The 27765-nt window shown below is 48.3% G+C and overlaps 1 protein-coding gene and 1 pseudogene across 1 annotated transcript; both read left to right on the forward strand.

Moving 5' to 3' along the window:
* Positions 1-16728: 16728 nt before the first annotated feature.
* LOC144134141 (uncharacterized) lies at positions 16729-18309 on the forward strand (annotated as a pseudogene).
* A 562-nt stretch (positions 18310-18871) lies between these two features.
* Positions 18872-20228, forward strand: LOC144134142 (uncharacterized). Its single transcript, XM_077667112.1, has 2 exons — positions 18872-19479; positions 19538-20228. Exons 1-2 carry the CDS (start codon positions 18872-18874, stop codon positions 20226-20228), a joined length of 1299 nt encoding a protein of 432 aa, XP_077523238.1.
* The last annotated feature ends 7537 nt before the right edge of the window (positions 20229-27765 follow it).

Here is a 27765-nt window from a genome sequence, read left to right on the forward strand (position 1 = left end):
AACCTGTACACATCTCTTATTGTGTAAATAGCTTTTGTATATTACCTCTTCCACTAACCTCTCTTCCTGCCCTCTCACCTCTTTCATTTCATTTTTCCATTCTGCCTGCTATCCTTCATCTCCTCTGCCCTATCTTAGACACATCAGCATCGATTGCAGATTCCGAGGCTAGCAAAAATCTTGTGCTTCCTTTCTATTGGTATTTTGATAAACCACTACTACTACTACTACTACTTCTACAACTACTACTACTACTACGACTACTACTATTGGACTATGCATGCGTTATTTGGGACACTTTCAACAAAACTTGCAGTAATAAGATGAAAACAGTGCAATGAAAAGCAGCTTGCTTCATTTATGATAGATTTGGACGTACGTCAGTGAAAAAACTCAACTAAAGCGGACTTGCCCCCATTAGCACAAAGAAACCATGTCTCACGACGAAAATTCTCTTTCAAGTTATTAACGACCACTAAAAGACAGATCTCACGACAGTAATTTTTTTTCTTCTAGTTGCGCCACTAGGCAAATACATAGCCGGACAATAACGCCATTTACCACGCGTAATAACCGTTTTATTATTCTTTATTTTCTCGAGCAATAATTGAACGGAATTTCGAAACCAATGACCACGTTTCAAGATCACCTATGTCGACATTTCTTACAAGTATTGTTGAAAAATTTGTTGTGTGTGCTGATTTTTCAAAATTTTCAAGCTACGTTATTATGCTTTGTTCTTGTCTTCATTGTCTGCGGTATTATTTGAAGGTTACTTATTTGTATCCCGCCCTGATAAAATCCGCAGTGGAAATTGCAGTATAAGCAAAATAAATATAGATAACAATGAAATGTTACAAGTGCAGGGCACATGCATGCATGCAGTGCGTGCCAGAAGTAATGTAGGAGTGACATTTTAGAGCTCAACTCGTAACCGTCTCGGTTTTGTGTCACGTAACAGCTCAAACAGCTCAAACACACGTACCCACACAAACATAATAGTATAAGCATCGAGACGGTGAGGAAGGGGCGACGATGTGAGTAGCTGCATTCCCCAAGCTATTGGATAAACAGAACCTGTGTCATTTTCTGGGCCTTCGCGCTTATATCGGTGGTTCCTTCACAATTTATAAAAGATAGATGAGCCTTTGACCTACCCAACAAAATGCACCACACCGTTTTTCTGGGGCCAGGCCCAGAAAAAATCCTTCACAGACAGCAGTGCGAATGTACGGCGATTTGGTGTACGTTCACAAAAATATAGTGCAAAATGATCACGAAGGACGGAAAGAACTACACAGACAAGCACTTGACTGCGTTCTTGTTTCCGACCTTCGTGTTCCTTTTGCGCTATTTTTTCATTATGAACACTACCGAATTCCTGTATACAACGTACGCCTATACCTGTCGAATTCTACGAAGAGGCAGACGCTAAACTGCACATAGATGCCAGTAATGGGGGCCTGGTTGCGGTCCTTGTTCAGTGGCAGGACGGCATAGAAAGCGTGACACCTTACGTCAGTCGCACCTTTTCCCATTCCGAAGTCAATTATTCCACCACGGAAAAGGAGTGCCTCCATGTTGTTTTTGAAGTCACGAAATTTCGTCCGTATTTGTACGGCAACCCGTTTCGGGTCCTGAGCGATCATCACTGACTGGGTTTGCTGGCAAAACATGAAAGATATATCGGGTCGACTTGTTCGGTGGCGTCTTTGGTTGGAAGAATTTGATGTTACTGTCGTTATCGCGCGCAATTCCGGCCAGAAACAAAGCGATGCTGCCTGTCTCGCGCTCCAATTTCCTGCAGCACGTACGGGTCATCTGACAATTGTGCTATCCTCGGTGTTATCACCGCGCCCAACCCCGGCCGCCAGCAGAGGGCCGACTCCGACCTGCTGCCCCTCATCAAGTACCTCGAAGGGATCGATCTATTTCTAACCCGACTCTTCAAGCGGGAATTGTCGTTATGCTTGCGATTCGGTGTCCTCTACAAGCACTACGGCCCAAACAAAACTATATCTGCTTGAAGTATCTACAGCGTTTCATGACGAAGCTATACGTGCGTGCCATGGCCACCTTTCTTCTGGCCACCTCGGATTTCCCCGCACGTTAGGCTCGGATACGCCAATGGTAATACTGACCCAGACTTGCTGTAATTGTAGAACGCTATGTACGAACCTGCCGGGAGGGCTAGCGCAGGAAGACACAATCGACTCAACCAGCCAGGTTTTTGCAGCCTGTCGATCCACCGCAACTGCCATTTAAGCAGGTCGGCATGATTTTGCTTGTCTCATTTCCGGCATCTTCCATAGGTAACCACGATATTGCGGTTGCTACTGACCATCTAAGCCGCTACTCTGGTACCGCTGCCGAAGTTTCACATTTCGTTATTCTAAACATTGTGCTTCTTCACGGTGGACTAACAGTGGTTTTAATAGACAGAGGGACCGCGTTTACGCCGGCACTTACGAGCCGGACACTTGGACTCAGTGGCACCAGGCATCAAAAGCCAACAGCTTACGATCCTCAAAGAAATGGACTGCGTGAACGGCCTAAAAATACCATTGCCGATATGATTTCAAAGTATGTCGCGGATTTATCATGGAACTGGGTCCGAATCGTGTCTTACATCACATTCGTGTACTGCAGCACTGCCCTCCAGGAAACGACACGCTTTACGCCCTTCCAGCTGGTGCATGGCCGCGAAGCATTGACCATGCTCAACGCATGCTTCTTCTGTACCCTTCTCCCTCCTCTGTCTTGGGCGCTGATAACATTGTTTGCGACACAGAAGCTGCTCGCCAACTCGCTTGACAGCGAATCCGGCGTCAACAAGGAAACAACGCCCATCATTACAACCTCCGGCACAGGGAGGTGATTTATACGCCTGGGGATCAAATCTTGGTGTAGAGCCCGATCTGTTTGCGAGGGCGCTCTAAAAAGCTTCTTTGCGGTTACTTTGGCCCATAAGAGGTGCTCGCGGCCCCAGCGAAGTGAAATACGAGCGGCTCCGAAAGGTACTGTCCGCTCCTCTAGGCAGCCGACGTCCGAAGTAGTGCATGCCGCGAGAATTAAGCTGAATTACACCATCTTTGCCAGCGCCCACCTCCGGAGCCGAAGATCATCAGTCCGTATAATTTGCCGCACTTACCAATTGTTTTGCCCGCAATTCGTGGCATCGAGTCCATGCGTCTTGGAACGAAAGTGGTCAATGCCACACTGCTGACACTTGTCCGGAGCCACAATTTGGCCGAACCTTCATTGCGCATGGCCAAGGGTCTTCTTCCTCTGGAACGAATTCGGTTTTTCGGTGAGCATCGTCCCAGTAAACGACTGCTTTGTCCTTCTTCCTGCTACGTCCGTCGTTTAGAGTATCACGGACATCTAAAAAATATTTTTGCTGTTTGACTTTCTTCCAACGGTGGTAACAACGACTGTATTTTCTATGACTGGGTTAAATATTTCTGGTTGAATATAAAATTCATTTCAACTCACCTGCAGAGGGGGACGTCTGCAGCTTGCAGACTTTGGTCAGTGGCGACACCAAGGGTTCCTGAGCATCTGTAGGGACATCCCCGAAGGGGGATGATGATGAGCAGTGCGTCACCGCAGACCCGAGCACCCGCGCTTAGCAGTGTGTGCCATCGCCGTGTCCCAGGAAAATGGGATCCTGTTGTTTGAGCCGATGCCGGGCGTTTGGACCTTTAAGGCCCGCCGGCGGAAGCAACGCACCGCTCTCGCCCCATCTTCCTTTAGACGGCATCTCCGGCCTGACACGACAGGAGAAATCGGCAGTCGGCTTTTCCTAGTCTCCCCTTTGTCTTTCACTTCTCTATCCTTTTTTACAACTCTCCTGTCCCCTACTCACTTCTTCGTTTTTCCTTTTTTTCCTGGCGGCAAGGGTTAACCTTGTGTGGCCAACCACCCTGAGTTGCGTCATATTGGGTTATAGTTGAGTTGTACAGCTGGTGTGGGCAGGACATGCTTGCAAGTTCCTGCCCCGTCCCTTCGTAGGAATCTTTGGTCGGTGGCTGGAACCACAGCCGAACAAAACATACATTTTATGGCTCCCCATCTCTGACAAAACGATCGCCCTCGCCAAAGAGGGCGGACCGATAGAACCGCACACTTTTTCGAAAAACCAAGAAATTTTTTAATGTTACATGTTCTTCCGTGTGAAAAAAAAGAGAAAAAACTGCGAGAACCATGTCCCCATTCCTAGTGTCGAAATGCCTAACCGATGCCTAAGGCCGCTGCGGTGGTTGAATGGTCATGGCCCTCGGCTGCTGGTCCGAAAGACGCGGGTTCGATACTTACCGCGGCAGTAGAATTTCGATGGAGGCGAACTTCTAGAGGCCCGTGTACTGTGCAATGTCAGTGCACGTTAAAAAACCCCAGGTGGTTGAAATTTCCGGAGCCCTTCACTACGGCGTCCCTCATAGCCTAGGTCGCTTTGGGACGTTAAACACCCATAAATCAAGGCGATGCCTAGGGTCCGGGCTACAAACTATCCAAAATGCCTATTGGCGACCTACTCCTTGAACTCAGAAACATATTTATATACACGAAAATTTCCGGCCTAGTGTCCATCGGGGAAATTCTTTTGTCCATTACAGCACACCGGTCTCTAAACATCGTCGGGGGGGGGGGGGAGATTTCCAATCAGATTTCATCCGCCTCACTGAGGAAGAGGTGCCGAGGGTCTAAGAGAGAAGAATGTCATAAATGTACATCCTTCCCACAAAACTTCTGGTCCTGACGTTCAACTGCAGCACAGTCTCCAAATTCATAGAAGCAGGCAATCTCAAAATAAACGTCAGACATTACATACTAAATCCGCGAAGATACTTCAAATAAGATCCTTCAACGGTGCGGTTATAGGTCGGACAGCTGCCTTGGCCACGAAACTTGCGCAAAATGTGCCTCAAAGGAATATGGTTCCGAAAACTGCGAAGAAGCAGCACTTTGCTGCGCAAACGACGAAGGTACTCACCCCGCATATTCAAGGGCATGCCCCTTATGAAAGAACGAGAAAGAGATCATTACAATGAAGACAAAACAAAAGAACGGCCGTGGCTTAGCTCGGTTAAGCCTGGTGATTGCGAAGCAATCTCGAGCCGCTGCTGCCGCTGTTCCGGGGTTTCTTGGACACGCCTCTGCCGTTTAGTCGCGTTCTGAACTAGTAGAAGGAGACTCACTGTCGGGCAAACTCATAATTTCTTCCTTTGCTTCTGCTGTTTCCACAGAGGAGGTTGCACGTTGTCGCCGAGCTGCATACTGGGCATGCCGCTTAGAAAGTCGTTCTTCTCGTTCTTCCGTCTCCGTAGCTCGCTGATGCTTCCTCTTTGGATTCTGCCGAGCTGCCTTGTTCGTAGGCACCATCGTAACATCTGGCTGTATGACTGCCTTGGCGTGAGATGGGGCCCCGTTTTTACACAGCTGGTGTGACGTCACTCTAGGTCACGTGGTGTGACGTCACGCAGCGAGGTCACGCTAAAGGTCAATTGTGCCTACCACCGCCTCGCCATGAAACGGGCTGAAGTGCGACCTAAAGTAGTATTGCTTCGCAATAATATCACATTTAAAGAAGCACGACGACTCTTCCACGCAAAGAACAGCTTCAACTTTTCCAAGAATCTAAACTTTGCTGAAGTGGTGCGGGGTGGGGGGGGGGGGTGGGGGGTGCCACACAACACTTCGGCATCTCCCAAGGTCACGTTTACCGAGCCTATGGCAGGGCCATCCAGGCCCCAGGCAGGTGCAGTGAAAGCTGCTTTGCATTCTCCAAAGCAGGGAGTTCCAGCCGATGGGTCGGTCTTGCACAGAACTTCCCCAACCGGCGGAGGCCTAAACCCCGACACCCGCGGCTTCGAGCTCCTCCAGCACCTCTGGTGAGGTGATGGATGTAACTTCCAGTCCGTCCGCTTTGAAGCGGCAGGACAGGTCTCTCGAGCGAAAGAAATACAAGGCTCTGATAACGGGCCCAGAAAAGTAAATTGCTTCCGTTCCATTCCCACCCAAAAACACAAATATGACTTTCGTGGTTCATTGGAACTGTGGAGGATTGTTGAGAAATTGCAGTGATATGACACATATTTTAGGGTCAATGATGCCTATTGCTTTGTGCCTGAAGGAGACGAATCTTGGACCGCAACATGCAAATATCTTAAAACATAAAATTTAGCGACACGATCGCGAGCAGGCAAAAACTCTCCGGAGGCATGGCAATTGTCATTCAAAGCGGCGTTCCTTCTCAAGAAATCAAACTGAACACAGAAGTTGAGGCAATAGCGCCTAGCGTCGTTGTCCAGAAAACAATAATATGTTCTGTATATCTTACACGACAAATCACATTATCAATCCAAGATTTAGAAGGCGTGATTAATGAATTGCCGGAGCCATATCTCGTAGTTGATGATTTTAACGCGCACTCCTCATTTTGGCGAAGCGAACGATATGACTCAAGGAGGCAAATAACAGCAGATTTTATTGTTACTAATAATGTCTGTCTTTGAATTGCGAAAAAGCCACATATTATTGCCTAAGCTCGGCAAAAAAGTGTTTCCTCGATTTAGCTTCCGCATCACCATCTCTTTTTCACGATTTTAAATGGGACATATTAAATGACCTTATGGGAAGTGGCCACCTATCTTTTGCCATCAGCCCCTCATCGTCTACTTCAGTCATCCCTACAATACCACGGCGATGAAAACTTCACTTCGCCGACTGGTCAATTTTTACAGCAAGTGCCACTGTAGAAAAAGAATTTTGTAGAAATCTCAGCATAAATGAAAATAACAAAACGTTTACTACATGCATAATATCGGCCGGTACACTAGCAATACTACAAACATCAGGACTCGTAGTACACAAGAAAGACAAAGTATGGTGGACACACGAATGCGCATTTGAAAATAAAAACAGCAGAATAAAACTTGGGGCTCTCTGCGTCGGTATCCCACTGCCGAGAATCTGCTTGCCTTTAATAAGGCTAAGGCCAGAGCTCGTTTTGTTCCAAGAAAGGCAGAGCAATCCTCCTGGCAGAAATATCTGTGCTGTATAAAGAGCTCAATAACCTAAAAAAAATTGTGGGAAAAGGTTCGTAGATTCACTGCTGTTCATACCACTTTTACACTTACTCCATTGACAGCACCGAGGAAACAAACATCATAAAGAGAACAGGCCAACATATTGGGCGATCATTTTGCTGAAGTTTCAAGTTCGTCTAATTACACAAGCACATTTCAGAAGCACAAAGCAGCAGCAGGAAAAAAATACTACCATCTGGTGCAACCATGCCTGAGGACTATAACCAGCCTACCACAATGCAAAAATTAAAAAAAAGTATTATCTTCCGGTAAAATGACAGTACCAGGCCTAGACAATGTGCATTACACTATGGTTTTCCATATCTCTGACGCTACCGCAGAGGCACTGTTGACATTCTACAATAAAATATAGATAACTGGCAGAGTACCTGAGGAGTAGAAGAAAGCAGTTAGAGTGCCTTTTTTGAAACCCTGAAAACCATCAAGAAGTCGTAGCAGTTACAGACCAGTAGCCCTCGCCAGCTGCATTTCTAAATATTTCGAAAGTATAGTAAACATCAGACGAACCTTCATACATGAATCCCAACAAGTTTTACACATACATCAATATGGATTTCGAAAAGCATGCTCGACCACTGATCATCTTGTCTGCCTAGAAAACACAATCCGGGAGGCGCTCATCGACAAGCAGCACTATATCGGGGTGTTCATCGACCTGGAGAAGGCCTACAATATCAAGTTCGGCATCCTTCATGGCCTAGCAAAGCTAGGTATGTGCGGCACGATGCTGACCTGCTTGAACGACTCCCTTGCAAACCGCAAATTGCGAGTCCGCCTGGGCGGACCTCTTTCCATGACTTTCACCCAAGAGAACGGCGTTCTCCAGGGGTGCATTCTAAGCACAACACTCTTCGTAGTAAGAAAGAATTCCTTAGCTAAAGTAAAACGCAAGTCCATACTGTATTATAGAACATGGTACCAGCGCAAGAAACAAGGACGAAGGGAGAAGAAAGATAACACGAAAAATCTTTGTACCGAAGTCTCTGTCCGGCGTTCGTGTTGTCTTTCTTCTCCCTTCGGCCTCGTTTCTTGCGCTGGTACCATGTTGTATATTAATGCAAACCAACTAGCCCATCTCTCTACCCTTAGTGACATAATTTCTAATACATTGGGTCCCGTTATTCCTTCTTTTTTGTGTGTGAACCCTTCAACGACCCTTGTCAACCTCTTAGCTGTTCCCACATGCCGGGCAAGGGAACTGATGTTTGCACTCGACCATCGCCTTATCCTGCCTGGTGTTTGTGGCCTGTTTTAACCGTGCTTCTCATCTGCGCGGCATGCCAGAAGAATGACAAAAATCCTGCGCTCCGAGCTGTGGCGACAGATTCGACACCTGCAGAACTACCTACGCACTCATGCCGCTTCGGTATACCCAGGACAAAATGGTGAACCTCTTTTTCGAACACCTACTCGTCTGGCTGTGAAGAATGCCGACTTCCTGTGGAATTTGAGTCTCTGAAATTTGAGTGCCTTGAAGAAAGTGCATGCGCGACGTTAACACACTGGGCCAAATCAAGTGACCTGTATTGGCGGGTGCAATTTGCCGGAAAACGTGAAAGCTGTGCTAAGCCGCGGTCCAAAGTTTCGCGCTCAGCCTAAAGAAGAACCTGTACAAATGCTCTCGATAGTCAGGAATGTGGCGGCTGCAGCCAGCCCAGAGAACCAAGAACAATGTATCGCTGAAGGCATTGAGCGCCTGCGGAAAAGGGGTGCCCGTTTGCCTTCCAAATTTGAAATTATTTCCACTGTAAATTACATGAAGTGCAAGGATCTTTCACTATTAGTGGGAGATAAGGAGGGCGGCTTCGCCGTGATGCCTAAAGCCCTCTTCCGGCAGAAGGCAAGCGACCCTGTGACAAAGAAAATTTGTACCGACGTCTCTGTCCGGCGTTCGTGTTGTCTTCTCCCTTTGTCCTTCTTTCTTGCGCTGGTACCATGTTCCATAATAATGCAAACCAACTAGCCCAGCTATCTACCCTTAGTCCATAATGTATTCGGTTTATGTAGACGACCTACAGATAGTTTAAACTTCCTGCAGCATATCGACCTGTGAGAGACAAATACAAATCACACTAAATAAACTGGCTCCTTGGGCAGACAGAAATTGATCCATATTTCCGCTTCAAGAAAACAGTAGCTCTTCCGATTTTATTGAAAAGGGGCCTACAGGTACATCCTAATCTCTACCTGCACCAAACAGCAGTACCAGTGAAACAAGAACATAATTTTTTCGGCGCCACTTTCATAAGAAACTCACATTTATAGCACATATTAACAACCTAAAAAATCGCTCCTCAAGCCCTGAATCTCCTAAAAGTACTCTCACGAAAACGCTGGGAATCTGACAGAACATGCCTTTCACAAATCCATCGCTCTCTGGTACGCTCTATGCGGGATTATGGGTGTGTAGTCTATGGATCAGCAAGGAAATCCTACGATCAGATCCTGTTCATAACCTTGGGCTGCGCCTATAATCGTGAGCATGCGGAACATTCCCGATAGCTAGCCTTTACGTTGAAGCTAACGAATCTTCTTTAGAGGATCAAAAAACCACACTCACTCGCGCATATGTCTTAAAAGCCCGTTCTCTTCGAAAACATCTCTGCCGTCCTATTGTCATCAAGTGCTCATCTAAAAGATTATTCGAAACCAAACCAAATTTTATAAGACGCTTAAACTGCGCTTTGAAGATAAATGCGAACAGTAAGCTGTACTAAACACTCTACCTAACATTGCATCATGACAAAAGCATCTTCTACCATGGTACAGCCTCCCCGAAATATTTGACTTCACATGGACGCATTTACACAAAAAAAACTTCACACGAGCACATATTACAAGAATACTTTCCACTACAAGAAAATTACGACACCTATACTGAATTTTACACTGATGGCTCAGATACAGGATGTCATATTCTAGGTGCAGTAATTCAGGGAAACAACGAAAAAATAATCAGGCTGCCAGAGTGTGCATCGGTTTTTTCTGCCGAGTGTTATGCCATCTTCGTAGCTGTAGAACAAATAGTAAGACAGAACATTAACATCAGCAACACTTACACTGACCCCCTTAATATGCTAAAACACTGCACTCTAGAAATGCTACAGAGCCCATAATAGGAAAAATCATACATAATATTGCTAAAATCACAACACAAGAATATAACAATAAATCCAACGGGGTCCCAGCCATGCCGGAATAGTTGTTAAGGAAAAATCAGAGGCATGCACAACACAAGCTCGCTTTCGTCCCATAAAACACTTGAACATACCACACAGGGACTGCGTGAAAATAATACGCTCTAAATTGAGAAATAACTTTAAGAATACTTGGGAGAAGCAAGTAATTAACAAACTACATTTTCTAAAGCCCATTTTGATAGAATAGAAGTCATCTAGACATCACGAATGTTTTACAGAAGTTATTTTAAGTCGTCTACGCATTGAACCTTACACACAACTTCCTGCTGACCAGAACATAACAAACCTCTCTGTAAAATGTGCGGCAGTGAACTCACAGCAAGCCACATTTTAGTTTCATGTACAAAACTTGAACAACTAATAAAAAAGTGTTTTAGAACATTCTACAATGAATACATCCCCTTAGCGCTTGTTGATTTGCCAATCATTTTGAAATTCCTCAAGCAGTGTTTTGAACAAACCCTTCGGAAAAAAAACTTCCCCTTTAACTGAAAACTCTAACCTTGTGTTTGACCCATTAGAGCCTTAGTTGCTTTTGCATTATTAACTCGATATAACTAATTAAACAAACTTATTAAAATGGTGCTAAATTAAGGAAGTTTTCATTATTATGAGCCTTATTATTGTGTTTCAAATGTTATAGAGTTTCATTTACGATAGCAAGGTTTTCAGACTAAATCTGAACAAAAATTGCACATTATCTTGTCGAGAGAATAAAAGGCACTTAAAGAATCGTTTCTGTATGAAAATTTTTTTTGCTATCCACTAGCGAATACTTTGGAAGAAGCAAAGGTATATTTTGTACAGTTTTTCCGCTAGGTAACGAGAAATTTAGGTCATGTAGTTGACTAGCAGCTAGTGACCAAATACTACACCAAGGTGGCGTAACCTTGGTTTGGTGAGGAAGTGTACTGTCGGCTCTGGTTGTCGGGATCAGGCCGCATCCCAGGCCATATTATTCAGTCACATCAACGCGCGGATTTTTTCCACCGGAGAATTTTGCGGAGCAGGGGTTTCGATCCGCGTTCCTTTTTCGCGCGAGGCACATGTTTCACCTCAAGGCTAACATTGCGTAGAACAATATTAATTAGAGTTTGTTAGCCAGGCTTCTGTCCTTTCCTGAGTAGAGTAAGGTAGGTCTTGAGCTACATTCCGCCACTCATGAGTAGTCAGAAAGGACAACGTGTTTGCGTTCGCAGGAGGAGGTTTCGCTGGCTACCCTGCAAGGATATGCGAAGCTTTTAGTTATGGTGCTTAATCGAAAGGAGTTGCAAGGTCAATTTTTCTATTTAAAGAATATCCTGGCGAAAGTGACTTATGTGTGGTGTGCAAGCAGCCATCGTGGAAAATAGACTGCTTAAAAAGGATTCGTGCCAATGAAGGAGCTCTTTTATGGGCAAGTATAAGGCCGATTGTGAACCAGGACTGGCTGTTATCCCTTTCAATAGAGGAGGATTTATGGGGAGCGAGTGACCAGTACTAATCGTCTACGCAAAGAGAGCAATGAAGTTTTCAGTAATCACACTGGCACCCTTTTTTGCTATATGGTTCGAAAATATATAACGTGTGTTTGTCAATAATGAGAGAAATCTACTCCTTCCGACCACCGAGTCCTAGCATGTAGATGTCAGGGATAGGCAAAGTGTTATCTTTGCGGATATGCAAGCAATATTTCTGGCCTAATGCGATCCAGATCATATTATCATGGAAAGTTTCAAATCACTATCTTTTGTATTTGTGAATGATTCAGCTCACGGGTAGGATGCGGTGCTTAAGGGCTGTATGCGTCGATAAAAATGGTGTCGTGGTGACCATGACTGACGAATCCGAGACTCTTCTAACTGTGGTTGATCATATAGTTAGTGAAATTGATGGATACAGTGTCGAGTTTCGAGATTAATTGTGCCGATGTACCTGCACGGGGTTGCAAATCTGTGTGCATGGAGAATAAGGAGCGTGATGCTCCCTAACACAGTCACGAGATGTCGGCAGTGGGTTGAATCTTTGTCAGGCAGTCTTTGGGCTTTGGGGTAAAATGATGAGAAAGAGAAATAAAAGTTTCTTCGGCAAGTCGCCTTGTCATGGGAATACAAGCTTTGCAGTGGTGCACCAGTGATACCGAATTATCATAGGACACAAACTCTGTACACATGCATTGAGGTTCCCAGAAGACGGTAGGGAGTTGGTGATTCACGCAGGCCTAGCGCTAGGAGCGAAGCTGTTTAAGTTTTTGGTTTTTGGAGAGTAGAGAAGTAATAAAGCCGCAGGCTCTAAGGGCTGACGGTCATCTCCGCCTCAGGGCCAGCTAAGGGACTGACATCATGCCTCCGAAGAAAGGTAAGCGGTTTGCTTCTGATCTATGTAATCACTCTTCCGCTTCTAGCAGGAACCTAGAATATTTTTTTGGCACTGTCAGGACGGTGATTATGAGCCCTTTACTGAAGTGGAGTGGCAGTGAGCGTGTTGAGTTGTACTAAGGGGGAGGGGGGCGGGAGTTTGTGGACGCCAGCGCATTATTTATTAAGGACAGTGCGAAAGCACTATCTTTACTGTCATTCTTTGCTAAAGCTTGGCAGACGAGACTTCAGTGTTATACCCGACACCGGAAGGGACCCTCGTGGCTGAGTCTAAGAGCAGCGAATATCTCCACAAATAACCCATGTGAGCACAAGAACCATCCTGAAAGAAAAAAAGAAGCTCCGAATAAAGAATTCGCGCACCAAAAGCTCTTACAAGATATATAATTTATTTCCAGGAGCTGCTCCAGGCACCGTAACACAAGCTTATTGCTGCGCACAGTCAAAATAATTGAGCTACAGCATTTGACGGTGCTGTCATACCGGTGTTCTTTTGAACAGCTTGGGCCCGATTGTGCCTATGGGGGTCTGCACTGCAGGCCTCTGTAGCCGGATCTCGCACTTCCGCGGAGATATCCGATAACATAAGTGAAGAATTGCTTCAGATGCGCCGGGAAGAATTTACGAACGCGAGAAAATAGTGAGGTAAAGAAGCCAGAGAATTAATCCCCAGGCAGGCCGGCAGTCTTCGGCGCGCCGTTGCTCACTGCGAGATTCCAGATTGTTGCGGCGGCAAAAAAAAAAATGACGGTGTGAGACGTGCAGGGTATGTGCTATGTTTTAAGAAGAAGAACAAGACAGGGCCAATTACGCTCATTTGCAGCTGGTCTTTTCTCGCTGAGCCACATCTGCTTCTGGCTGGAAATGAATTTAAGCCCTTGTAATGTAGCTTGACGTAAGCTTGGCTGCAACTTTAGTAAGATACAACTTAAAGAAAGACAGCAGACGCTAACAATGGGTTGCTCCCATTGTTAGCGTCTGCGTTACTCCTCTGAAATGAGACAATAAACGGAATCAGCGTTTTAATGTTTGATTGCGCTGAACAATCCAGAGGCATCAAAGTTGCTGAGCTTATAACTTCGTCTGTTAGAAAGCTTCAAGCTCAAGTAACAAGATAACAACGCAGTACTTTTTTTCGTGAAGGAATCCTATCCGGCGGTCCTTAATGTGGCTGAAGCTTTACTGAAGACTTCATTTGTGTCCAACTATAGTTGCCCTTTGGTGGTTGAAAGTCAAAAAGACAGCAGAAGACATTAAAAGTCCAACTCTCTTTGTGATGTCCCTCGCGCGGCTGACCAGCTCGACCTGGTGGCCGTGCAAAAAGAAGCACGGTTCGTTTTCTCAAGCAACTTTACTGGGATAATTGATCGGTGGCGTAAACCCAGCGCTGCTGTAACATGCTGCATGTTCAGCGCGCTTTTTTCAGTTAAGATCTTCTCTAGTTTTAACCCTGAAACAGCTACTCAATGCGTACTACAGCATTAAGCTGACATGTGGCGGAGTTCTATAGAAAAAAATTGTTTTGTAGGCTGTTTTGGCAAAACATACATGATAACCTTTCCATTTTACTGTATATGGTATTTCTTATCGCGAAGTTCATAGGTGGAGATCAAGCAATGATGTCTTTTCTAAGAAAGACGGGATTAATTGCTGAATGCAGCTGTTCTGTAAATTTCATGCAGTGCGAAAGCAGCTGGTCTTTGCAATATCACTGACCGCCGTGCATGCGTCATTTGAACGTCAAAAGAAGCTCTTTAACGCATGAATGTTGCACAAACATCATAACGACGTCATAATTATTCGCTATGGAACTTTTTCAGAGAAAACGAGAATACGACATTTATACTTTTATTGACTGCCTAGTGGTGAATACATATTAAGTTGAAGTTTTTTACGACTGGTGTAGTTTCTGAGTATTTAAAAATAACACCTTCGCGATGTCATCCCCGGGGTGTTGAATGATTAAGGAGAAATTGGGCAAGATTTTACATCAGCATGTTGACAAAGCTCTTGTTTGTGGAATAAAGCTATTTGTTTTTTTAGATGCTCAGTGCTCATGGAAATAAACTCCAGCACACGTGACTAAACGAAAACGGTTCGCACAAAATAAACTTTAAAAAGGTACTCCATGTGCAGAATAAATATAAAGTTTATTGCACTCATCAACGTCTCAGGCTTCATGCGCGACCAGCTCAGTCATTCTATAGTCATTTATTACGAAACTCCAGTGGAATAAGTGATAGCAATTGCAGAAAAAGCAAAGCCCGAAAAAATCAACCGCTCAGTTTACTACTCCCTTTGCCTTGTTTATTGCTTCGTATGCCTTTGGTCAGAGAATGCTACAGGGTAGCAAGCAAAAGTTCTTATCTTGTTACCGGTCCTCGTCATTGTCATAGATTGTGCTGATCTGTCACCAGAAGCGCGTGCAATTTGGCACGCGTCGCGACCAATTGAACCATGACTTGATCACAATTTTCGATGACCGCATGGGCGCTAGGCGGGGTCACATTTAGTGCACTTGACGATGGGCAGCGGCGCGGCTTGGTGATGCCTGGCCTGCAGAGCAGTCAAAACTCCTATTTGCTCACGGTCTTTCAGATCAGTGTGTTCGATGCTCGTGCTTGCCAGTGTTCAGCGTTCCAAGGTCGCGCTTGCCAGTGCAAGGGACGTGGTGCTGCGTTGGTGCTGGTCGCTACAACCATGCATAAAAAGGATCCTTCTCCAGCTTTGAAATGGGTATTTCGATCTGCTTTTTTTTTCGCGAGACAGATTAATGCCATGGGTTGAGAAAATATAAGTATGCCGGAATAGAAGAATTTAATCTAATTGGCCTATTTATTTGGCGTATCTCCCGTTAGAGGCACACCAGTGTAGTGGCTCAGTAGTTATGATGCTCAGCTACTCACCTGAAAGACGCGGCTTCGATCCCGGCGGCAGCGATGGAATTTCGATGGCGTTGAAATTCTTGAGGGCCGTGTAATGTGGGATGCCAGTGCAGGTTTATGAACCCCAGGGGGTCGAAATTTCCGGAGCCCTTCACTACTGCATTCCTAATAGCCTGAGTCACTTTTGGGATGTTAAATTCCCACAAACCAAAATCTTAAAGGCTATTTGACGACAAACTATATCGACCATGCCATTCAGGTGATGCCCAAATGCGCCGCATGCTATTATCCTCATATGGTTGACGTATGTAGAGAAGAAGCCTGATCACCGAAGGGGAGGCCTAATTGTCATGGGTGGTGCTTCTACCCTTACCAACATTTCAAGCCTTCTTGGGAAGGGTCCCAAGTTCGGGTTGCAGCCTTCCGTTCCTTCTGACGAGCTCGCAGCCTTGAATCGGTGGATGGAAAAAAAAGCTCGTCAGGAAGGCCGGGAACGGTGTTTCTTGGAAGGTCTAGACAGCCTTGCCGAGAATGTAAAAGAGCTTGAACGTAATGATGTTGAAGATCGTTTGCAGAAGGTGGTGAAATTCTTTAAGCAAAATAACCTCTGTCTTTTGCAGGCATATAAGATGGGTGGCTTTGCGGCCTTGCCAAGAACATGTACAATGAGAAAGCTACATTGGCCGTTAACAAGAACTTCACTTGTGTAAAAAAGAGGCAAAACAGAATTAAGACAAAAGCAGTCAAGCTTTACAACCGTAGAGATCTTCAGAGGCTTGCAAGAGATTTAACTGTTATTGAAAGTGGTGCGTCGCATGTTTTCTGTAGCGTTAAGACACGTAAACTGGACGCTCCATTTCGTACCATTGCGAACGAAAGTGCCACGTGGCAACACTGTGTTAGTAAATTCCTTTTAAAAGCTTTGAGTGTTCTCGATATAAGTGACCCCTTCCTGGTAAAGAATTATTCTTGTATTGTTCGTTTCTTTCAAGATCACAGTGACGTAGATAGCACTAGAGTTTTTTTCTGTAGTTTTTGTGACTTTTGTGACTTTTTCTACCGCCGCCGTATGAAGGAGGGCTAGGCCTAGGCTTGTTCCGCGGACGCTAGGCCCAACACCGTCGCACCGGTCGCCGCCTGCCGTACTCCTCGGCGGCGGCCGCTCGTCAGCTCTGAGATGGAGGCGTCCGCTACTACAACAATGATCGTGGACAACCAAATATGCGTTAAAGTTCAAGAAAAAGAGATATCACAAGAGGAATACCACAACGACGCCGGGTGGACGTTAGCGGGGGAACGCATGTCGAGGCTGCGCCAGCGGACCCCCGACAGCGGCAAGCCCGACGGACCCGGCGGGAGTCAAACAAGCCCGTAATTGAAATTCAACAAGAACGTCAGAGTCCCGGCCATCAAGGCAGCACGCATGCCAGCCATGCCACTGGAAGAGAGCAAGATAGTCGTCAGACCCAGAGGGGGACTGGACATCGTCAAGACCGGCACCACCACCGTCGCGGCGGCCATACTCGCCGCGGCCAAGATCTCGAGCGAGGATAGCGCAGCGGACACCATCTGCCCCAACACGCAACAGAACATCATGATCGTGAATACACCGAACAATGACAACGTGGCAAGGTACGCTAAAATCCAGGAAATCTATATTCAAGGCAAACCCTACGAGGTCAGCGCATATCGCACGCCTCCTCACGACACCGTGAAGGGCGTCATCAGAGGCATCCCCATCGACGCGAGCATGGACGAGCTAGATAGGAGCATCGTCAGCGAGAGAAACCCGTTAGCAGTGGGCGCAAAGAGGATAGGCACCACGACCACCGCGATCGTGGTGTTCCAGGGACCCAAGGTACCGAACTTCGTCCGATACGGAGTCACCCTGATACCATGCCGCCTCTGCAGAAAACAGATCGATGTTTGCCAGCAGTGCAGCCGAGTGGGACACCGAAAAGACATGTGCCCGACCACCACAATCAAGATGTGCCTGGCCTGTGGACTCTCCGACCCCAAAGACCATCGCTGTACCCCAAAATGTAATTTGTTCGGGGGACGAACACCCGACCGGAGACCGAACGTGCAAGGCGAAATACAAGATCCCCTACGTAGTGCGCAAGCGACAATGGGAGCGCCGACAGGCCGAACGCCAGCTGCTGTCGGAGAGCGATTTCCCGCCACTCGACAAGCCGCCAGCTGTGGGAAAGTCAAGGACTCCATCAGAGAACCGCGCGCCAAAATCCAGAGACAGCAGCTGCTGCAAGAGAAGCATCAGTAGGAAAAGGTCACCATCACGTGAGCGAGTCAGCTGTATCGACGCAGCTAAAGGGAACAATATAGGAACGCGCCGAAAATCACCGAAGCCACGAATAAAGACGATATAAACAAGGTGCGAGAAGCCAACGAGACCTTAAAACAAGAGAACGCGGCGTTGCGAACAACCATCAACAGCCTCACGAGAGAGATCGCCGAGATCCGTAAGTTGCTGCTATGCAACAACGAGCCTCTACAGAGACCCACGCCAAGCACAAGCAAGACCGACGAAACAACCATGAACACCCAGGAGACAGCCGTAGAGGAACCGGCACCGAAGAAGCGAGCCGTCGAGGCCACGCGCAAGCAAACAGAAAACGATCGAATCGACAACCCCGAGGCCAAATTCGAAGCGAGATTCACCAAACTCGAACAATTAATCACGGCGAACACCGCAGCAGTGACAGCAATGAAACAAACAATGGAGACCTACCAAGCCTAGAACACGAACAGATTCACCTACATCGAAAGGACCCTACAGTCGATAGTGAGCCACCCGACGTTTGCGCCCCTCTTCGCGCAATATCCACCCAACCAGGGAACCACGTACACACCAACTCAATCATGGCCGCCAACGCAACAACAGCAGCAGGCTTAACAGCGTGGCAGTGGAACTGTCGCGGCCTTGGAAGGAAGAAGGCAGTCATCCAACAGCACATCGCTCATGCCGCGCGCAAGCCGGATGTGATCCTATTACAAGAAACACTCACCGACGCACCGTCCCTCCCCGGCTACAGAGTCACAAGGGCCAGCCCGACGGGAGAGGCCTGTGCACCTTGGTCAGGAAGGGACTCACGTTCGTTGAGCACGAGCTGCAAAGCAATATCAAGATCGAGCACACACTCACCGAAATAATCCCGGACAAGAAGAGAAAAGGAAGCATATTTCTGCTCAACATCTACAGCAGCCCATCGCAGAGAAAACAGAGATTCAAAACAAGACTGCAAAGAGCCAGCACCGCAACAGGCCGCAACACGCTGATCGTCTGCGGCGACTTCACCGCGATGAACCCAGCCTGGGGCTACAACAAGTACACAGCAAAGGGCCGCGACCTGTACCAAGACGCCATGGAACTCGACTTCACCCTCATCACGGACCCGACGCATCCGACGAGAATCGGTAACTCTGTGTCCCGGGACACCAGTCCGGACCTCACGTTCGTCAAGAATGACGTCCGGGGCGCGATCACCTGGAGAAATACGGGAACCGACCTCGGCAGCGACCACACCATCGTGGAAATCAGCATACCGGAACACAACGACACCAGCATCAAAACACACAGATGGATAGACTGGGATGCCTTCCGAGACGCCAGAAGCCAGAAGACAGACGCTGACAACGAGATCGAAGTCATAGAGTCGTGGACGGCCGAAATCATCAGGAGCGTACGCACCGTGACCAAAGAAATTGAAACGGATGCGGCAATTGATAAAGCAGACAGCCGGCTAGCGCATCTCATCGAAGCCAAACAGTCGATACTCAGTTGCTGGAAGAAACAACGGCTCAACCGCAGATGCAGAAAGAAGGTGGCGGAGGTCAACCGAGCGATCGAGGAGCACTGCCGTGTGCTATGCACGCAACAGTGGATCGAGATCTGCAACGCGGCAGACGGGCAGATGCATAGCGGGAAGATGTGGAAGCTGCTGTGGCACTTGCTCGATGAAACCAAGATCAAGTGGCACCAAAGGGACAGACAGACTCGCCAAGCTCATACATCGGGCGGTCTCGCTACACTGCGCCGACGAAGTCACCAGGCGCATCAAGGACAAATACCTGCCCACTACACCCACCGCACAACACGCGCCGTACGGCGGCCTTCCCAACGCGAAGCTCGATCGTGACATCGACGTCAAGGAGGTCCGCGCGGCACTGCACGACCTTAACAGCCGGTCGGCAGCTGGCCCGGACCTCGTCACGAACAAGGCGCTCAAGATCCTCGACGACGGTTTGATTGAGAACCTCGCAAAATACTTCAACAAGTGCTGGAGAGCGGCCGCGCTACCAAAGCAGTGGAAGACAGCCAAGACTATCTTGATACCCAAGCCGGGGAAGCTACCGGACACGGAAAACCTCCGGCCCATCTCGCTCACGTCCTACTTGGGCAAGGCACTGGAGCATGTCCTGCTAAACAGGTGGCAAGACTACCTGGAACGAGAAGGGCTGTACCCGGCCACGGTGATCGGCTTCAGACAGCACCTAAGCACGCAGGACGCGATGCTGCAGCTCAAATACAAAATCATACACGATGGCGGCAGCGCCCGCGACAACAAGGCAATCCTGGGGCTCGACCTAAAGAGCGCCTTCGATAATGTGAAACACTCGGAGATTCTGTCCCAAATCACTAAGCTCAACATGGGCTAAAGATCCTACAACTACATCAAGGATTTCCTCACGGACAGGACCGCCGAGCTGCGAGCAGGCAACCTACAAACGCAAGAGAAGAAGCTCGGGAGCACCAGCACACCGCAGGGATTGGTCATTTCGCCGATGCTGTTCAACCTGGTAATGATCGGAGTGGCCGAGAAGCTCACCGACATCGAACACGTCAGGCACACCATCTACGCGGACGATATTACACTGTGGGTGACCGGCGGCAGTGACGCCCACATCGAGGGCGCGCTGCAAGCCGCCGTCGACGCGATAGAATATCAGCTGGAAGGAACCGGACTGAGATGTTCGCCGAGCAAATCGGAGCTCCCTATACTCCCACCTACCAACAATTGCAGAGGCAAGACCAGACAACGCGAATGCGAAAAAATCAGAATCGTAACCAAATCCGGCAACGTGATCCCCGAGGTGAGAAAAATCAGGATCCTAGGTATGGTCATCGAAAAGCATGGAAGAAACGGCGAAACCATCGCCCGTCTCACAGCAAAAGCGGCCAATGCTATGCGACTCAAAAGTCACTTGCCGGAAGGCTGGCATGAGAGAGGACAGCCGAATCAGGCTCGTTCAATCCTTCATCATCAGCCACGTCGCGTACGTTGCAGCCTACCACAGATGGCTGCAATTCGAACGCAACAAAATCAATGTAATTATCAGAAGAGCGTACAAGACGGCGCTGGGCCTGTTCGAGTTCACGAGCACGACCCGCCTCTTACAACTCGGGATGCACAACACGCTCGAAGAAATAGCCGAAGCGCAACAGACCTCTCAACTGGAGCGGCTGTCCACTACCAAAGCCTGGAGGAAGATACTGGACGACCTGGGAATAAGACACTCGAACGAGGCGGAGATGAAGCTCCCCGAAAATGTCCGACGCCAGACCAGAATCGACCCCACACCCAAGAACATGAATCCCGAGTTTAACAAGGGAAGAAGAGCGGCGAGGGCCAAGGCTCTCATCGAACTGCACGCCAACGACGAGCACGCGCGGTACGTGGACGCGGCCGAATACCAACGGAACGCCTTCGCAGCGGTCGTCATAGAGGCGTCGACCGGCGCCACGAGTACGGCAGCGAGTGTGAGAAGCGCCGGAGCGGAACAAGCGGAGGAGGTGGCCATCGCAGACTGCTACACGGTGCTAAGTGACTCGAGACAGGCGGTGCGAAACTTCGCTCAAAGGCCAAGTCTGCAGGGAGGCCGAGCGCGTACTACGAGCGACCAAACTGCAAGAGAGAAGAGTAAGAATCAAGTGGTTTCCGGCGCACGCGGGCGGCGCGTCGGAACGCAGTGAGAACCACAATGAGACGACACACGCAGCGGCACGAGCGCTAACCAACCGCGCCCCGGCAACACACCGTCCGACGTGGTTCGGAGCCAAGGACGGCATGACGGACTACAGCGAAATCACGAAGGCCTACCGCCTGGCTCGCAGGACTCTCCCACCCCCGCAGCCGAGGCTGAGTCGAGCGGAGGCGGTACTACTGAGACAGCTCCAGACCGGATCGCTACCGAGCCCGGGACTGATGCATCACATGTACCCCGAGACCTACCCGACGGATACGTGTAGAGTCTGCCGGAGGGAGACGGCAGATCACACGCACATCTTGTGGGACTACATCAAAAATCCAAAGGAAGCAAGATCAAGAACAATCCCGCCGCGGCTGGAGGCAGCCGCGAAGAGCAACGACCAAGACCAACAGCTATGGGCCGTCCAGCAGGTCCTCGGGGCGCTCGAAAGGCAGGGACCCAGCGAGCCGGCAACGGCGAGCGGAGACCCGTGCCGAGTAGCGGCAACCTCGTAGACGACGTAGGCCCTCGTCGGGGCGCGCGAGCGCTCAACTGCAGGCACAAATAAAGTTTGCTCCAATGCAATCCAATTCTGTAGTTTGTGTTCCTGTCCTGGTTGAACTAAAATATGTATAATTTGTATGTAGAGAAGGTTTACTTAGACGCGCTGGCACAGGCCCTGCTGCTGGGGCGAAGACTGCAAACTGCAGGCAGGCTTTAGCACGGCCAGGTTTTGCCAAGCGCCATATACAGTTAAGCCGCGTGGCGACGCCACTAGAGTGGTTAGTAGTTTAGCATTACTCCCCCTTTTGAAGGGAAGCGACTGGGTGCAGCAGGTGGAGTCCGAGAAATGGTGAGCAGATCGAGAAGCGACGAACTAAGTGTCTTTCGCCTGGTGTAGGTATGCTTGACGTGCTAGTGGGTGCGGTAAGACTTCATCCTGGGGACGTGGGCTACTTTGGAGGTCAGCTGTCCAGAAGAGCGAACAGTTCCTAGGGGAAGAACTGTGAGTTGGCGGAGCACTCCGTATGCGTCAGGGTATCGGCTAAGAAGCTTTTCAGGCCACTCTTGCATGGGAATTGGGGCTTCACACTCTGACTTGCTCACCTGGCTGGTAACTCACTTCTTTGCGACGGAGGTTATAGCTGCGAGCAACGTTTCCTTGCAGGAGCCGAATTCACTGTCAAGCAAGTTCCTTCGCCGCCTCGGCGTGACTATTGACTTGGTCGGCACCCGCAGCAGAGGAGTTAGCACTATCTAGAAGAAGTATTGCTTCCAGCACGGTCGTGACTTTGTAACCATGTACTAGAAGAAACGGAGTGAAGCGAGTGGTTTATTTGACTTCAGCGTTACACGCGGAAGTGGCACCACAGTATTGCGTCCCAGTTCCGATGGTACGCGTCGACATACACTGAAAGCATATCGAAGATCGTCTTGTTGACACATTCGGTAAGTCCCTTTATTCAAGAATGGCAAGCAGTGGTCTCTGCACTGACCTGTCCCGCTCAGTCGCTTAACCTCCAGCGAAAGTTACCAAGCGAATGATTTTACCCTGTAAGTTCAAACGACCGTGGGTGCAGCGTGAAGAAGCATAATGTTTTAAAAGAAGGACGGAATTTCAGCAGCGGTACTAAGGGGTGAGCCTTGGTCTCACAATATCAGCTGAGATAGTCGGTGGCGACCACAGTTTAGCAGGTACCCAGCGATGACTCCGGAAATGGGCAGCTTAAGTTCATGCTGACTTGTGGAACGGGACTTGTGGTGGATCAATAGGCTGCACTGGTTGGACTGGCTCAGTCGGCAGTGTCTTGCTACGTTGGCGCTCACGGCAAGTTCAGTTGTAACCCTGTGCAATTGCAGCAACCTCGGTCCTGTATACGTTCGGCATATCTGCACCAATATTCGTGAAAAACCCAGGTTGCCGGAAGATGGATCACCATGACACGCCTACGGGTCATCGTCATGAAAGAGCGTAGGTATGAAGAGCAGACAGGCAGCATCTTTCGGGTGCAGTTCTTATAAATAACGCATAACTTATGCAGATTGACGACAGTGCGCGAGAAAACTAGGGGGGCAGACTGAACGCTTCGAGGCGCTCAATGAGGGGCCGCAGTTTACTGCCGTCTCTTCATTGTTGAATGAGAATGGACATAGAGATAGTGTCAAGAAAAACAGAATGTTATTAGCACTAAGCTCGCTTGTTCAGATGGGATCACAAGGCAGACTTCCGGCATCACTGCGCTTCTTCCCAGACTTGCAGACGGTGACATTGAATTCTTGCCGTCGAAGGCTCCTGCGCGGAACCACCCAGAGGAATCTTTGAGGTTCGCCGGCCACACGACAAAACAGCATGCGTCAAAACAGCGCACAAAAAAAAACACCGCTGCATCAAAACAGCACAGGAAAAAAACAAAACTGCTACAGAACAGCACAGTGAAAAAACAGCATGGCAACATAACAGCACAGGGAAAAAACAGCAAGTGTCAAAACAGCAACCTGGACAAAGCGAAACACCTACAAAACGGCGCAGCGACAAAACAAGAGGACGAAAGAAGGGCGCTGGGAAAAAACAGCACGACGAAAAAACGGCACATCGGAGTGCGGTGCAGCGCTACTGGAGGGGTGAACAGTCATAGCCATAAACGAACGGTAAATCACAACACATACTGCAGCGACCTTTGAAGTTAGCGAGTACTCGTTTCACAGACGGAGTAAGAAACAGGGAAGGGTAAAGCTCGGGATTTCAAATATGCACTTTTCTGGAGGTTAATGGAATGAATAACGCTAAAGAAGTTCTAAAAACATCGACTCTGAGGGTTTACAATCATGATGCCGAATTCGGACAAATACACCCGACCTAGGGCTCTGGATGTACACCCTTCGAATTTTTTAACATGAACGCGCTCGCGTCCACTGCCCGGGCTAGTGAGCCAGAAGAAGAGTAGAAAGCGTGCGAGGCAAAGGCATGCCCACAGTTTGTGCTGCTGGAGTAAGCTTAGCCTGCATGGCTGTTCTGACTTATTGTGAAGCAACCCCCGACCATCATCGGCTGTTATGCATCGAGCCCCAAGAAGCTGCGAGCAATTGTTTTTTATCCGCTGCATATAGCGTGGGTGATTCTGAAAAGAAAATATATTTGGGATGAGCCTGGCATGACCCAGATACCAGTTACAATCTTTAATCACAAAAAACTGTTTAAAGAGGAATCTCATTGTTACCGCGTTAATTTCGTTAAAGAAAATGCTCTCGAGACGCTACCCGCAAACTGCTAACGGGGCCTAGAGTCTTGGTTGGAGCACTATGCGTCTGCACCAGTACAGAGCCACAAACACGCAGCAGATAGAACACGAAACAAGCGCTCTGAGAGTTCAGCCATAAAACTTGCTTCGCAGGCGTTGCTTCGCACGACACAAACGACGCTAGCTATAGCTGCAATGATCGGCGCACATGCTTGTTCCCTCTCCCGATTTTCGATCAGCTTTCGCCGCTGCACCGGGCAGTCGACGCTCGCGTTTTCGTGTTAAAAAGGGTGTACAAAAAGTCCTTATTCTTCAAAACTGTCACTTTCGGCAATTGAATGCTCAGTAATATTGTTTGGAGTGAGCTACAGGGCCTTCATACACTGATAATATCCAGTATGTGATGCTTAGTTTTAGCGATGGCAGAATTGCCCAAGCCGAGATTTTCATAGTGTTTTGTGTTTAGCCAGGATTCTGTACAGTGGGTGTCTGAGGCTCACCGGCTGTTATGGTACTTTGCAAAACGGGCTACCCAACTGACTTGAATCTTCATGCACCAGCGCTCATTTGTTGAATGCTATTTTATATAGAAGTTGTTTTCGCGACATCATTTTTCGCGACATTTGATCAAAGCTACGTCTTTCGCTTAGAAGCCAATTTCTTTAAAACATCGATTTTCAACAAATTTCACCCTTTTGCTAGGGAACCACAAGAAACACAACCTAACCTAACAAACACAGATGGGAGTAAACTGATGCAGAGTTGCAGAATGAATGCAGGGAATCTTAAGCTAGCAAGGACTTTGCATAATCACTAGTTCTGCCATATGTACCGTTCAAGCAACGCTGTTACTGAATCAATGAACCCGCGAAATGAGCGCTCGCTAACTCTAAATGTCGCTGCCGCAGGTGTTGTTATTTACCGTTTGTTGTTATGGCTGTTATAGTTTACTTTTCAGTAGCGCTGCACCGTACTCCATTATGCTGTTTTGTCGTCGTGCGGTTTTTCCCTGCGGTCTTCTGTCGTCATGCTGTTTTGTCGCTGTGCTGCTTTGTCCGGTGTGCTTTTTTGACGTGTGCTGTATTTTGCCTATGCTGTTTTGTCGCCATGTGTTTTTTTCCTGTTCTGTTTTGTCGCTGTGCCGTTTTTCTCATGTGCTGTTTCGTCGCTGCGCTGTTTTGACGCATGCTGTTTTGTCGTGTGCTGTTCTTTCGTGTCCCCCAACACTACATGTGGCCAACACTGCACGGTACGTTGCGCTCAACTGCAGGCTACCGCCTGTCGGCTGGAGCTGTTGGCAAGGTACGCATGCATATTCTTGACGGACACACTTAAGCAGGTCGAAAGTTTTTGGGGAATAACTCGGCCTTGCATTCCGGCACCTCAAGTACTGCACGCATGATGACCCGCACTGGGAAATATTTTTCTCTAACGAGCGAAATGAGAGGTAATAGCGCATACGTGTAGTACTTCTCAAAAGCTTCTGAATTTTTTTACACGTATCCTAGTAAAAAAAGTTGGTGGGGAATTTACGACATTGTTGTGATGTGTACGTATCCTTTATGATATTTCTGCGAGCTGTACGATTCTCACAAAAATCTAGACCGCAGTCGTGGCCTAGTGGTCTGGGCGTCCACCTCGGCTGTGGGAGGTGGTTGGTTCGAAACCCACCGCCGGATGCCCACCGCTAAAAATGGGTACAAGCCACCCCCGGTCCGGCACCCGGCTTCTTCAGGGGTTTGTGCTTGGAGGAGGCTCCGCGAACCACGCTGCGCCCCTTCGGGGGCAATCACAGTTTCGAACAACTCAGCCTGTAAAGGTGGTTCGTGTTTCCCTCCCCAGTGAAGAGTTCGACTCAAGACTCGTACGCTCTAACCAGCGTCAGGTTCAAGCACTATGGTCCTTCGTCATAAGCGATTCAGGGTATCACTACGCTCAAGAGCTAGTCCGGCTTTTCGGCTGTCCGACATTGTGAGAGAGCCAAAAACCAGATTAACCCATGACCGTAGTTCATCATTCATCATTTATTTACCCTTAAGGGCCCCAGGGGGCATTACATAAGGGGGGGGGGGGCGAACAGTAATCATGTCCCAAAGAACAAAATTGGAACATAAACTTAACACATGTAGATGAATCGCTTCTGACGAAGGACCATAGTGCTTGAACCTGACGCTGATTAGAGCGTACGAGTCTTAAGTCGAACACTTCACTGGGGAGTGAAACACGAACCACCTTTGCAGGTTGAGTTGTTAGAAACTGGGTTTGCCCCCGAAGAGGCGCAGCGGGGTTCGCGGAGCCTCCTCCAAGCACACACCCCTGAAGAAGCCGGGCGCCGGGCCGGGGGTGGCTTGTACCCATTTTTACCGGTGGGTTTCGAACCAACCACCTCCCGCAGCCGAAGCGGACGCCCAGACCACTATGCCACGACTGCGGTGACATCTAGAAGGTTTTGAAGCAACGCTAGGATGTCTCCCAGAGCTGTGAAAGGAACCTACATTGGCCTGCAGAGATGTACGAGGACTAGAATAGCTTGTAACCGCTGCGGTGGCTTAGTCGCTTGAGCTTCCGCCTAGCATGCGGGAGGTGCGGGGTTTGATCCCCTGGGCCGCCGGGCATCCATTGGTGATGCAATGTGTACAAGCGTTCCTCTGCGTGATGCTCGGCTTCTCTAGGGAAATGTTTGGGAAATGTGCCTTGCACCCCACCTTGAGTAGAAGAAATATCATGTGCCATGGCGCTCTTTGGCCACAGATGCCGTTGCGCTATTAAAATTCACCATCAAATTCGAAACAGCTGGTAAGATATATCATATAATTCGCGTAAGAACACGTAGACGTCATATACGGCCTCATACAGTTCAGGCAGTCTCCTAGGGCTTATGCACATAATCTTACAAGACGTCATCCAGCTAGCGTAAAAATTACGTAGATGCCATATACGTCTTCATACAGAGATTCCCGGAGGCTTATACAAAGAGTCAGGAAAAG

This window comes from Amblyomma americanum, chromosome 5 (assembly GCF_052857255.1).
Source record: "Amblyomma americanum isolate KBUSLIRL-KWMA chromosome 5, ASM5285725v1, whole genome shotgun sequence".
Classification (NCBI taxonomy): domain Eukaryota; kingdom Metazoa; phylum Arthropoda; class Arachnida; order Ixodida; family Ixodidae; genus Amblyomma; species Amblyomma americanum.